The sequence below is a fragment of the Panulirus ornatus genome, chromosome 38, assembly GCF_036320965.1.
Source record: "Panulirus ornatus isolate Po-2019 chromosome 38, ASM3632096v1, whole genome shotgun sequence".
Lineage (NCBI taxonomy): Eukaryota > Metazoa > Arthropoda > Malacostraca > Decapoda > Palinuridae > Panulirus > Panulirus ornatus.
In genome coordinates, this window is record NC_092261.1 from 11,885,791 (window position 1) to 11,901,211 (window position 15,421).

General features: G+C 37.0%; 1 protein-coding gene across 1 annotated transcript in view; it reads right to left on the reverse strand.

Moving 5' to 3' along the window:
- The window catches only part of aralar1 (calcium-binding mitochondrial carrier protein aralar1), a 432,346-nt gene that overhangs the window by 82,022 nt on the left and 334,903 nt on the right, over positions 1-15,421 (reverse strand). The window contains exons 5-10 of the mRNA XM_071684679.1: positions 11,906-12,164; positions 10,053-10,192; positions 7,451-7,613; positions 6,722-6,744; positions 5,970-5,999; positions 4,766-4,923 (exon numbers count right to left, since the gene is read on the reverse strand). Coding sequence (XP_071540780.1) covers positions 4,766-4,923; positions 5,970-5,999; positions 6,722-6,744; positions 7,451-7,613; positions 10,053-10,192; positions 11,906-12,164 — 773 coding nt within the window. The remainder of the gene's footprint in view (positions 1-4,765; positions 4,924-5,969; positions 6,000-6,721; positions 6,745-7,450; positions 7,614-10,052; positions 10,193-11,905; positions 12,165-15,421) is intronic.

Here is a 15,421-nt window from a genome sequence, read left to right on the forward strand (position 1 = left end):
GGAGGGAGTCATGTACAAAATGTGTCAATAACTTTATAGGTTGCCTTTTGGCAATCTTTTCCCAATCACATAGGCTTGAGGTGTGATTAGAGCCTGAATAGCATTAAACACATCAGACGTGTATGTTGCATAGGTTGCTTTTTGGCAATCTTTTCCCAATCACATAGGCTTGAGGTGTGATTAGAGCCTGAATAGCATTAAACACATCAGATGTGTATGTTGCATAATTAGTGCAAAGAGGTATTAATTGCATTCTTACACTTGCAATTCCCTTAACATAGAGGAAGTATTTTGATAACAACAGGCTATGGAAACAGAAAAGGATCCTGCACTTATTGGGCAAGCTAAGCTGTTGCTTAAACAAATCTTGCTTCATAGATATCAAGGGGTTATATCTGAAAATCCTACTAACTGCAAAATCAGAGAAATCAAATTTCCTTTTATGTGGAAACTCAGGAGGTGTATCTGATAATCAAGAAGGAAACAGGTATAAAGGGAGCAGTTAATCACCTACAGACCTTAATGAACTAGATATAAGAGCAGTTAGTCACCTACAGACCCTAATAAACTAATCACTGGAAAGTCATGAAATGTCTCAAGATTGTTTACTGGAAGGCCAGTTGGTGAAAAACTACTGATATATGGATAAAATGGGTTGAATTAAAACCAAAAGCCCTTGATAGCAAAGAGTTGTGCAAAATTCCACCCCTTCAGGCACGTTGTGGTATCATATCAGGCTGTGTCATGCACACTGTAATCACACATCTGTGGTAATGGCTGAAGCAATATGCCAAACAGGTTCCAAGGATAATATGCTTCATGGCACAAGCAAATCAATATACAAAAGTATAAAATAAGTGATCCATGCAAACCTAATGGACACCTGCACTAGCAGGTATCAAATTTCATCTTCATCGAATACAGCAGCTTCACCAAGGGGACATTTTCCATCAATAAGGTCAACACAAAAAAGATGTTGGTAAGGTACGATTATATACTGTTCAGGAGGAAATACAGAAATGGGCCTGAGTTTAGTTTCCTGCACGCAAATGTTAAGGTTGGTGCCATTCCAATGCCAGGTACTAACTGCTGTGAGAATACAGACTGGGAGTGACCTCATGCTTACTTCTGATAAGCTGAAAAGTAAGATTTTTGTTTGAAGTGTCCTTACTACAAATCTACAACTTGCAAAGGCCATTATACGCCTTCTATATTTCTGCTATGTAGCTGGGGACAGTACTAGAAAATAAAAATCCAAGGGAAAGTCTAGGGAGAGTGACTTCCCTTCTGTAACTGTGCTGTCTATGGAAAGAACACTGCCCTTCTCCATGGTTAGGCTTCTGTGGTAATTAACAATGCTGAGACAAAATGGTTCGTGGAAGAAACTTGTGATCGCATGTGCCTCTGACTTGCATTGCTCAAGTACATGTTGAAGGTAGCTGATTCAGCTCAAAAGTTCTATCTGTCTGACTATTCGGCAGGTGGAGCCTACAGTTTGGGCAGTACAAGGAAAAGCTCTGGTTGTGTCTGAACCCCTGCACTATATATCTTCAAAGTAGCAATTTCAAATGCATCCTGAACTTTCCTTTCCAGAACTGTTGCATATTCTATCAGGCGCAGGAGGAAGTCAAGTAAAAATGACAAAAACAATAATGATTCACTACAAGCAACATTACATGATGAATATCAGCTTTACTTCTCATAGATAGTCAAGCTGTGATATTATGTTTGAGTGTCAAAACTTACTGTTCATGAAGCATTTGGTGAGGTCTGGTACATACAATTTCTCAGTCAGTAATATGGCAAAGCTGAAACGTGTTTTAGAAATGAAGAATATCATATGTTGTTATGGGTTAGTGATCAGTGATTCACCAGGTATCAGTAACACTCACAGAAGCAAACAATCATTGTATCCAATTATGACACAACACCTGAACAAGGACTGATAATGTGCTTAAGAATCCTTATTATATGTAGAGCATATTCACAAATTACCAAAATTAATCACAGAAAGGTAATTCACACAATAAAAGTGGATTTTTAACATCAACCCATGTTAATTCCCAAGATAACTTTTGTTTCAATTTTACTACTTTAGTATGATAATGTCTTTATAACAAAAACAATGGGTTATGTATGGGTACCACAGCATTGCTAATTCAAGTAGCTTTGGCAATGGCATGTATCAAATATAAGCGAAGACAATTTGGATAACCAGTTAATGATACGGTGCTCTTTGTTTCCCAACCTTCAACTAATGCTTGAGTTATCATCTGATATCTTTAAAGAATATGGCTTTATTAATGGACTTCCTCTTTACCTTTGCAGTCATATGACTGTTCAACATATATATCTTTCCCTTTGATTCTTTGGGGATTTTACTACTATTTCCACAAATGGGCCAAAAGGTAAATAACATTTATATGTTGACCAACATGAATGATGTGCCCATAAAGAGAATGGCAGACAAAATCAATTATTGTGCTTGCTTTTCATGTCTCTTTAAAAATCCAGCTGACATCAAATCATTAGTAGCCTTCAAAGATCCATCCTTAGTACCCCTACTACCAACTTTATATGAGCATGGTCATCCACCTGAAAGGCATCAGTACACAGTAACCCTAAGGAATATATGTAGGCAGTTATCAGGAAGAAAGCTATTTATCAGTTACTAGATAAACTGATGAATAACAAGAAAAATGAGAAGAAATATGGGACTTACAGGGAAGCTTTAGCAGGGTTATTCATTATTCATGTAAGTGGTAGGGAGGCCTGCAAGGGAGATATCCTCACTGAACTCACACATGTGAAAGAAATTACACAACAGTGTTTTTTTCCTATATACCCAAGGGTAATGGAGGACTTGGAAACAGATGACAGATAATGAGCTAAAACATATCCAAAGAAAAAAATCACCAATACGAGCAAGACACCAGAATAACTCACGCTATAGTATGACAGGTGCAATATTTCTACTTATATCCATGTTATTCACCACCAGCAATGTACTTGCATATAAGATAAGAATGTGTTTGAATATTCTACTTGATTATACAAAGGAATTAAAACTGCAACAGACTATTCAGTCCTTTGAAGGCTATCTGTGACAGTGAATGATAACAGAATTTCAGATATCAAATTGGTAAAAGTACAATGGCATACAGATAATTCAAAGGTAAAAACCTGCAAACTCTTAGTCATAAGAAGAGTTTGAATTCCTTTGTATTTCTCTGTAGAGTAGAATGTTCAGTATAAAGAAAGCAGATCTTCCAATATCCTTCCTACAATTACCAGCTAATCTATCTCACCCTGAATGTTAGTGGCATACTCATGTGACTTAATACCAACACTCAGCCAGTATGTGGAATTAGTAAACAGTTGGAAAACAAGTTCAGTGGAAACAGTGAAATGCTTTGTCCTTGTCATTCTGTGGTAACAATGAAATGCTTTGTCCTTGTCATTCTGTGGTAACAATGAGATGCTTTCTCCTTGTCATTCTGTGGAATCAGTTTTTAAACATGTCATTCACACTCCCTTCTGAGTCCTCACTTATCAGTGAACCAGGATAACATGGAAGTAGATACATAACTTGCTGTGTAGTTTCTTTTATGTTTGAAAACTAATCAATCATTTCATATTTTTTTCTTAAACACTGCATCAGGGAATAGCTAAACTATATCTGTCGTTTAAGGGTTAATGGTAACTCTGTAAAGAGACTTCTAAAATTTCTAATTTCTGTAACACCAAGTCCTAGCTCCAAAAACAAAAAAGGGAATATGTTAGGAAACTCAAAATTCATAACCTTTCGCAGGGCCCAGAAAAACTGCTAACTAAAGATATACTAAGACGATTACCATTAACAGGGTTGGACTGAGGATGAGACTACCTAAGGAACTAAGTACTCTGCTTAGATACTGTCCTTGAAACATGGTGGCATTGATTGAAGGAGTCAACTAACTGATCCCCTAAAACCGTGAAAGACTGCATTTCTTGAAGGACAAAACCAGTGTGTAGGATCTGTATTCTCAAAAAGATAATTCTCCTCAACTAACTATAATTCCATCTTCCCAGTTTACTAAACACCACTCACAGCAAACACATATAAAAATGGACTATGACATCCAAAATTCACAATTTCACTTCTATGGAGAATGAGGTCTTCATAACATATTATCCCCTTCACCTTGCCAAAGTGGTCCATTGAAGCTCATGCTCAACCAGTTAACTACAATACCTCAGAGCTGCATCTGTAATGCTGTTATTGTTCATATTATACTTTCATACTATTATATGAGTGCCTCATACAATGCATATTACAAAATCAAAGTAAATATCAAATGCTAATGTCAAAAAATGTTTATGCCATCTCAGTGCAACAAAATAATGTGCACTACAAAGTTATTTTTTCAAAATAATTACAACCACAATATATCAAACCCACTACCTCTTATTAAAAACAGTGCTTAGTGTTCTCTGTTCGCCACCTCATGTTTATCCTTTTGAGATACTGAGCATGTCTAAAGCGTAAATCTCCATGTTTGTAAAAATAATGATTTATAAACATCTTTATTATTCTTATGTTCCTTGATGAAAATAACAACACAAGGAAATCATCATACACGACATGCCACAAGCTAAGCATACAGCACTTTGAATTCAGTTTACTATATCTGCAGACAACTAAGTAAACCAAGATATGAACTTTAAGGTATGCATCACTAGACCTGGAAATTTAATTAACATCAAACACTATGTTTCCTCTTACCCAGAACTCTCACTGATAAGCTCAGTCAAGTGAAAGAGAATTTCCACCTCCAGTGGGGTAATCTGCGACATCATCTGCGCTGAGTGTAAGAATTCCTCTGTAAGCAATTTTTTCGTGTCAGTATTAGGGAAACAACACGTTATTATTAACAATTTAGTCTTAGATATAAATGTTTCTTATGTACTGATAAGTAAACACACTGTAAAAGTCTATATGTATAAGTACAATTCACACCTCTTTCTATCTGACATACTCCTTTTTCTAAATGACTTTCCAATGCATTTAGTTAATATTCAACATGATTAAAATACTAACACATCCTCAAATGGACTTTTCAAACCTCGTATACCTACTCCACTTCATTATTAACCACATTTTACTATGCCTAACTCCCTCCATGCTCTAGTGAAGTGGCAAAAGAAACAAATATAGAATGATCTTATAACACATACCTGCTCTGCAGCTGTTGTGTATAATGTACTGTGAACAGAACCTATCATCCACAGCCAAGCCTTATGGACTATTCTATAGTTTACCTTAACCACTTCATATGTCACGGTTTAACCCATTGAAAACACATCGCCCCACGTAAACTGTACCACAATGATCCAATTTATTCTGTCTAATGCATGCGTCTCACCCCCAAGAATGTTTAAGGCCTGATCCACCTCTTCAGTCACCTTCCAATCCCTTCCCCTTCTGACACACAGATCATCTTAGTCACTCATTCTTCACTCATCCTCCCTATATACCCCAACAATTTCAGAACACCCTAAATAGCTCTAACCAGACCGTGGTTACTACCACAACTTGCTCTTACACTGTCATTCTTTAAAAGGTCAACCAATTTCACATCAAAGGCATTTAATTTCCAACAAGTCTTTGATGCCAAAGACTCATATTCATACACACACAAATCTATCCACTATCTTGTATCTAAGAATCATTTGTCTCCCCTTTTTTAATTCAAAATATCACAATTCAACCATGTTATGACATATACAAGCTGGGCATAGCCACATCCACTAAACCATTCAGCAAAACCCCACATAATCAACATTAAAAAGTCTGCTCTGCAAAAGCTTGGAGTGCTGTATAGGGCCCTTAATCATTTTTCCTGTGAGCAGCTCTTTCAAATCTACAAAGGTTTTATTTGCTCAAGGATGGAATTTTGCTCATACATCTGGGGTGGCTAATTCTCTACCTCTCTATTTACTAAAAAGGAACCAAAAGCCTTCCATTTCATTAATTATCCAGCATCACCTCTTTTCAACCTTCCCTTTCCATAACAGGTCATATTGTCACTCTCTCTCTCTCTCTCTCTCTCTCTCTCTCTCTCTCTCTCTCTCTTGTGAGTTGTCTGAATGTGTCCCCACCCTAAAGGTTTGGACCCATGGCATGCAACTGGCTGCTGCTTCCTACAGTTACAATGTGGAGGCTGAGCACTTTAGGACTAGTAATTCTGATGCCTCCTTCCCACAAACAGCTTAGGTGTGGAATTCTCTTTCGTTTTTTTTGTCTTTCCCTATTCATATGACCCTTCTCCCTTTTAAGGATCTGGTTTACAACCAACATAAAAAACCTGATTAATTTCTTTATTTTTCTTTTCCTTTTTTTCTCACCTGAGACGGCCTTGATCTAGGCATGTTTTGCTAATGCCATGTTGGTCTCTTTGAATAAAAATATATTGCCCCCCTCTTTTCTCATATGAATCATTTCAAATACATGAATTATGTTTTCAAGGTAAAAGTACAAGTAAACACTGTCAAAGTAATTTGTTTTCTAACATATCAGTCACCACTAGCAATGCCAAGCACTGTAAGAGTGAATCCATCACAAAATTATCAGCAAAATGTTAGGTAAGAACAACACACTCTGATTGATAAAATCTCCATCAAAAAAGCTAAAGTGAACCAGAAATCATAATATATCAATAATACACCAACCATCAGTTACCATTTTAAAGATGTAATTGCACTCTATTGATTAAAAAAGCTGACTTCAAGAAATGCTTGTTACTACCAGTTCCGCCATGCTCCTTACAGCAACTCATAGTGCTCTACACTCGCTGAAGAGCATTTACTGAAGCTGAAAACTACAGTCTGTATTAGTGACTATTACTCATTTATATTCTTCTGCAATAGTAATGTATACCTTACATTAATATCTTTTCAATGTTTTCATTATTATTTTCTATTATATCTATTTGCCCACACACACACATATACATATCTATACATTTCAACGTATACATACATATACATCACACATGACAGCTAGAGACTGAGTGTGAATGAATGTGGCCTTTATTGTCCTTTCATGGTGCTACCTTGGGCATGCGGGGGGTGCCATTTCATGTGTGGTGGGGTGGCAACAGAAATGGACGAAGGCAGTAAGAATGAATAATAGTGCTAAAGTACACAAACAGTACTGTACTGTATTGTATAGGCTAAGTTTAAATATGCAGGGAATGAAACAGTTTAAGTAAGCAAATTCCTGATGCAATTCATTAATCTGTATGGATAAAGTTTATAAGTATAGGTTTAACAAGAGTTGCAGGAAGCTGGGAAGCTATGATGAAGTTTATTCTGTATATACTGTTGAGATAACTGAAGTATAGCAGACAAAGGGCAGCCAGTTACCACAAGTGATAACTCTTAAAATTATCAGAAATAATAATTTAACTGATGAAAGTACTTACTGCCACAAGATTATTTTGTACAGGTACAGTAAGAAGGTGAGACTTAATGCTAAGCATGATGTCATTAAAGTCCATAGCTGTGATGAAACCAGACCCCTCCTTGTCAAAAGTCTTGAAAGCCTGGAGTGCATGTTCTTCATGGAAATCCTGCAATACAGTCACTGATAAGGCATTCACTTCTATAAAACGATGTAAAGGAAGCATTTAGTAAAATTCCAAGACTTGTAATCAACTTGTCAACTAAGGGATACATCACAGAGTGTGCAACTGTAAAAATCTACATATTTTCGACTTCAGTCCTTTCTGAACTTATCTATATCTCCTGACTTTAAGAATGTTTCTTTTTAAAATAAAAATAATCAAAAATCAAGTACAGTAGGTACTTGCTGGAATGCCATAGAAAGCTACATGTAATTGTCTATTACTCTATGAATAACAAAAATCAAAGGGATACATCAAAGAGTATGCAACTGCAGAAATCCTACATATTTTCAAAGTCAGTCCTTTCTAAACTTATCTGTATCTCCTGACTTAAACAATATTTCTTTTTAAACAAAAATAATTAAAAATCAAGTACAGTAGGTACTTGCTGGAATGCCAAAGATAGCTACATGTACTTAACTATTAATCTACGAATAACAAAAATCATGTACTGCAAAAAATACATTATAGGAAACTTAAAAAAATAATGCAACAGCTAAATCTCTAAATGCCCATATAGTATTCACTAAAAAATCCTTTCTAATGGATAGCTCCCCTTTTCACCCCTCTTGCTCTCTACTCGACATGAGAATCTGGGCACAACAGAAAACATTTTACACATAAAAAGGAATTTCACCTATGCGGACTTCTATATTTTTTCCTCCAAGAAATAGAGATAATCTATCTCTACACAATCAGAGGCAAATTTTTTGTACTGTAAGATGTGAATGCATAGATAACTAAAGAAGAGATTCTTTCTTAAAGCAAAGCAGGCATTTCACTCAGTCATAAATTATAGTGGTCCCAACAGACTGCTTTTCTATTACACAATATGGTGTGGGAGGCAAGCTACTACATGCAGTGAAAAGTTTTTATCAAGGATGTAAGGCATGTGTACAAGTAAGAAGAGAGGAGAGTGACTGGTTCCCAGTGAAGGTCAGTCTGCAGCAGGGGAGTGTGATGTCCCTAAGGTTGTTCAATTTGTTCATGGATGGGAGGTTAGGAAGGTAAATGCAAGAGTTTTGGAGAGAGGTGGCAAGTATGCAGTCTGTTGGGGATGAGAGGGACTGGGAAGTGAGTCAGCTGTTGTTTGCCAATGATACAGCACTAGTGGCTGATTCAAGTGAGAAACTGCAGAAGTTGGTGACTGAGTTCGCAAGAGTGTGTGAATGGAGAAAGTCGAGAGTAAATATGAATGAGACAAAGGTTATTAGGTTCAACAGGGTTGACAAACAAGTTAATTGGGATGTAAGTTTGAATGAGGAAAGGTTGGAAGAAGCGGAGTGTTTTAGATATCTGGGATTGGACTTGGCAGCAAATGAAACCATGGAAGTGGAAGTGAGTCACAGGGTGGGTGAGTAGGCAAAGGTTCTGTGAGTGATGAAAAATGTGTGGAAGGGGAGAATGCTATCTCAGAGAGCAAAAATGGCTGTTTGAAGGAACAGTGGTTCTAAATATCATATGGTTGTGAGGCATGGGCAATAGATAGGGTTGTACGGAGGAGGGTGGACATGTTGGAAATGAAATGTTAGAGTACAATGCATGGTATGAGGTAGTTTGATTAAGTAATGAAAGGTTAAGAGAGATAAGTAGTAATAAAGAGAGTGTGGTTGAGAGAGCAGAAAAGAGGGTGTTGAAATGATTTAGACATAAGGAGAGAACTAATGAGGAGAGGCTGATAAAGAGGATATATGTCAGAGGTGGAAGGAACAAGAAGTGGCAGACCAAATTGGAGGTGGAAGGATGGAGTGAAAGATTGTGAGTGATCGGGGCCTGAACATACAGGAGGGTGATAGGTGTGCAAGGAATAGATTGAATTGGAACGATGTGGTATACCAGGGTTGACATGCTGTCAATGGACTGAACCAGGGCATGTGAAATGTCTGGGGTAAACCATGGAAAGGTCTGTAGGGCCTGAATGTTGATGGGGAGCTGTGGTTTCAGTGCATTACACATGACAGCTAGATATTGAGTGTGAATGAATGAGGCCTTTTTTGTCTGTTTTCCTGGTGCTACCTCGCTGAAGTGGGGGGCAGCAATGCTATTTCCTGTGGGGGAGAGTGGAGCCGGGAATGGACTGAAGGCAAGCAAGTATGAATATGTACATTTGTATATATGTATATGAGTGTATGTATATGTATGTGTATATGAATGTGTATGTATATGTATGTGCTTGGGTGTTTATGTACATATATGTATATAAAAGTGGATGGGTCATTCTTTGTTTCCTGACACCACCTTGCTGATGTAGAAAATGGTGATCAAGTATAATGAATTAATAAATAACTTGTCACCAACCATCCTTTGATCCTTACCCTCTGGCATTAAAAACTGCCCATTCTCTCATACAATGCTTCATGTCTCTTTATTCCCTTAGCAACTTACATGGAGGAACTGACTAAACTCTGCATAGTTGACGGCACGTTTTCTTTCTTTCCCAAAATACATCTTCACAAACTCACTATCAAAGTTAAAAGGTACTTTCTGGTGTAGTGTTGTCTGCTTGATAACTTCCACAAACTCCTCTGTAATAAAAAATAAAGTCATCAGTAATATGAAAAAGGATTTAGTTCCTCCACATTCAAAAGACAAAGACTTGTTGCAGTATATCTATAATCAAATCCAGTGGTTTTCCTACTAAAGCAGCATAATTCTTTGACGACATTCATTCTCTTACTTAAAGAAAATTACTCTCATACTGTAGGAAACAGGTACTATGCACACCTTTATGTATTTAAAACTTATTTATGATACAGACAATAAACAGTCCTTTAAAAGATGTAAGCATAGAGCAACCAGGACAGAACATAAAATTAAGCATGATACTTGTGTTAAAAGATGTAGAGAATAAAATAACAGGATATGCTTCATGAAGACAATATATATTAATTTAAGAAGCTGTACGATAGGAGAGAATATTCAAGAGATGAAGCTCCATTTGTGTAAAATTTCCTCCCTGTACAGTGTAAGCAGGTAATACTAGATCTTATCTTCACACATACTAACATGGATATTGAGTTGGGAAAAGTAACCACAAAAAGCTTAAGTTTCATTATAATGAGGAAGTCACATTAATAGAGATGAGTAAATAAAGATGGTAAATGAGGAAGTCACATTAATAGAGGTGAGACAGGAATTGAAGAGGAACTATAATCAATGAAGTAAACTAACGAGGATGGGATGGATTGAAAGAATGTCTAAATATGCTTAGTATGTAGCAGGAAATAAACTTTAGAATTCAGTGTGTGAAAGAGACTTGGGAGTGTAATTTATCCCTAACCAATCCCCAGAGTCCCATGTTAATAGATAGTAAAGGAGACCAATGACAGATTTTGGGTTGACTTATTTTTGACCCCATAAATCCTTGATAAACGTAACAAGACAAAATGTACATGGAACTGCAAAATTGCTAGGGTTTCTCCAAATTTTGACATCACATAAAACTCTCTAGTTCTAACTGGTTAGGGAACTGTGTTCATAAAGTGGCCCATAGCAGATGAGAAAAAGTAAGTTAACAAAGAAAATGATTTTCAAAGTATAACAACAAAGCTGGGGTAAACAAAATTTTATTCTTCAGGTGTATACAACAAGGGTTGATTTACCTTATCACACCAAGCATAATATCCTATGCTAACTGGTTACAGAAAAGTTAAGCTTATAAGATGACCATATAAAAAGAAAGACAACTTGAGAAAAAACTACATTTTCAAGTTTTCAAAGACTGAAAAAACAAATCCATTGATATTGTTGCAAGCCGTCATCCCAAAAATTGAATTTAAATCAACTGAATTGTTGTTCAGATAGTTGTGTATAAAAAAGGGGGAAAAAAAGGTCTTCTGGAATCATGAAGATCTAATAACAAACACACAGTCTGGATGAACTAAAGGTAGTGAGAAATGCCATCCTCAAGGATGGTATAGTTCTTATAATGGAAAAACAAAATAAAGGGAGCACTTTGATTCACACAGGGAAAGAAATGTTGATACCTGTACATAAATTCTTGTAGTAAGGTTAAGAAAACTTCCAGTATTAATATGTCTCAAGAACAGTCAGAGAGATTAGTACTCTGAAAGTCCTAGATTTCACTTTTATGCACAACATGGGAATTGAAAATATCAGATATGATACACAAATCAGAAAAAAATTACCTGAAAAAGGTCAAGTGAAATTAGCCTGCTGCAAATAACAGAAATAGCCTGAATTTCCATGATTAAAACTGTTTCTAACTTTTTACCTACCAAAAGTGACCATGCCAGTGCCCATGGTGTCAAAGAGCTGGAAGGCAGTCTTATATAAAGCATCAGGGACACAAAGGAGACCCTCAAAAGCATGGAATTCAGCAAATGAAATGAGGCCATCTTTGCTTGTGTCGAGGATTCCTCCCAGTAGCTCAATGGAATTTGGGTTATAGTTAGGCTCAGTGTACAGACCCAGGTAGTTCCGTACGAAGTCTGCTGGTGTCATATATCGCTCTCCTTGCTTCTCAACTGAGGCATACTGTGGGGGTACGAGAAAAAGCATTAGAAGGCAAAATTTGGTTCTGAAAGTTGGAGGGCAAATAACATGCCATTACTACCATAACTGTACATCAGAAGTACATTATGAAGTTTTACACACAAAAACTCCGATGACAGACGATCATGGAAGAGCCCTGTCTGATGTGATTACGAACATTAAGAATTCAAATACAGTTACCTGTGGGAGCCAAGAGTACTTCAGAAATGAGTTAGCAAGTGGGAACAATGCTGTAACAGGGTTCAATAAAACCAACAGCAAATGTAAAATTCATCATCAGAGGGTTAAAGGGAAGACTTTTTAAAAGTTTTGACTAAAAGGGAAGAATATCTTAATCAAATGCCCAATTGCACAATACACCTTGTATTTTTTGTTGCATTTCACAAGACATTTATGGAGTGGATGTGTGCAAATACAGCTACTATTTTTCTGTTCTTGGCACTATCATGCCAAGGTAGGAAAAACAACTATGTACAAGTGTATACAAGAAAAAGGCAAACTAAGACTGATACCAAAACGGTAAAGAAACTATGATGTCACAGTAGTTTAAGCAGACTGACTGTGATGGCAGGCATCAACTGCTACAGGGATGACTTCAGGAAGGAGGTCAGGTCAATGAGGGTTGACTGTTAGGAAAGAGATTTCATGGGTGACCATGAGGATTTGTAAGGGATGGCCTGATGAAGACTGCAGGTTCAAGGAGGAGGTGTTAAATATGACTGAATGTGATGGCCAAGGAGGGTTCTTTAGAGGCTGACTATATAGGCAGGACAGGGCTGTTATTTGAATGACTGAATGACTAAAGGGTGACTTGTTAGTAAATGACATTGGAGGGAAAATTAATTTGATAGGGACTAATTAAGGCAGAAAGGGAATGTTACTTAAAGAATGATTGTAGGCAGCATGGCAAGATTAAGGGGCTTAATGTGGAGGCAAAGAAGTGTTATGTCAAGAGGGCTGCCTTAATGTGAAACACAGGGCTGTTAGATGGGAACTGTGTCAGCAGAAGTAATTTTCTAAAGAGGTGACTGTGGTAGCAACAAAGGGTTGTTAGAATGCTGACAATAAAGGAAAAGGGTTATCAGATATATGAATGTGGAGTTAAACAGGAATTGATAACATGCTGACAGTGAGTCATTGATAAGTTATCTGTGGTCTAATTACAGGATCATGAAGGTTGGCACAGGTCTCTAACTGTACAGTTATGAAAAATACAATGCATTAGAATGACTGTGGGGTAAAGTGTAGGATACAACATGCACCTGATTGGAACTTATAGTTGTTGTAACTTGTTCTCCATCTTCCCTAATCCCTGTTGGTTTACCGATATTCTGGAAATCTAACTAGTCTACCAAGCAAAAAAAAAAAAAAAAAGAGCCTAACACCAATTCAAAACTGCAAGAGAGAGAGAGAGAGAGAGAGAGAGAGAGAGAGAGAGAGAGAGAGAGAGAGAGAGAGATTCATACCTAAATGCAACCACGATGAGATTCTGCTGTTTCTGCAGCTGTTCCATGCATTTTTTGCTGAATCTCTTGGCAGTAAAACTGACTATCATAGTAGTTCTAGCCTCCTGACTGGGCATGCATACTGTTCTGTCTGTTTTCGCTTTTTTGCAAGGTACTCTGCACCTTTCTTGTCGAGATGTTTTCAGACTTAATATGTTTTCCTTTATAACTTCAATCTGTTACCATACATATTCATTTCTTCTCATACCAGGATATATAGTTTTCTTTTTAGCTGTAATCTGTAATTCATAAGTTCCATCCTTTCGATTTTTCTAGTGAAGTCCTTCTGAATTCTATAAAGTTTAATGCAATGTTTCGTTGGTGACCATAACGACACATCAGTATTCAAATTTGTGTTGTTTAGAATGACATTTTCATCAATACTTTCGTACGTCATGGTAAGTTATCAAAATTATACCACTCATTACCTGGCTTGATAGTGCTACTTAGTTGAGATGTTCTCTGAATTTTGGTTTCTCATTTAGGATGTCACCCTTCGCTTTCTCAACTGGGCCTTTACATGGTGCCACTAAAGTACGTGAAATTACAGTTTCGAACATCCACCAGCTTGAATACTAATATGTTTTCCCAATGGTTTTCAATTTGTTTGGCATACTTATGCCCTTCATTTCCACAGCAAATCATAATCTTTTGAGATACCTCCGTCTTTATCCAGTGACAACGGGGAACTCCTTGTAGGAACCAGGGTCTTGGGTCGGGTAAATCACAGTAAATAGTGATTTCCAACAGAAATGAAGGTCAGAATCTTTCAAGACATTAAAACAAACCATCGTAAAAACAATTTCAATCATACCAAATCTAACAAGGGCCTAAGGTAACCCAACGTAACCTGTGCAAAGGTAGTGCTAACCTTAATTACACCCAAAAGACTAAAAGAGTTGGGAGTCGTGTGGTTCTTTCCTCTCCTCGTTAACACATAAGATGCACTGGTCAATGCAGGGGGGATAGAGCATGCTGAGAGAGACAAAGGGCTGGTGCAAAAGCCTCTCCTTCCTGTAATATGTACCAGAAGTGCATTCGAACACGGGACGCGCGTTAGGTAAACAATGGACTTCGTAAACAAAAACAATGATTTTATCGTAATTTCCTAAATAAACATTTACAGGGGAAATAGTTTAAAAGGGTCTTAAAATTGCCTAAACTACTGATTCCATGTCTTAAAAATCCTGAAATTCGTTATACGTCCGAAACTGAAATAATACCCTTAAGTATTTTTGCCCATTCCATAATAATGTATGAGCTCAAACTTCTTTCCGTTAAATTCCATACGGTACGCCCCTGCCAATTAGTATATCAAGTACCTAGGTCTTTTTTGCATTTCCAATATGATTCGCTCTTAATCATATTTTACAGCACAGCTCCTTACTCCCCCCCCCCCCTTTTTTTTTACTTCTCTTTCGATGTTTGATATTAACATACAACGAGAAGAGAAATGAAACGAGAGCACCGACCATAAGTGCCTTTGACCGCCTCTCTTCGTCCCATCACTTGTCTTGCTCGATGTATAATACTATTTCCCTGTCAGTAGATACTCCAATGGCATAGTTATGTATTCTGGGTTCATCCAATACTGTCTTCAACCAATGTTTAATAGTAATGTAGTCACTCGTATGCAAATTAATCAGATCACTAGGTGTCACATTCAATAATCGCTTGAAAAATCTAATATCTTGTCTGAAACCATTTTAAGTGTGTTTACAGGAATCAAAAGAC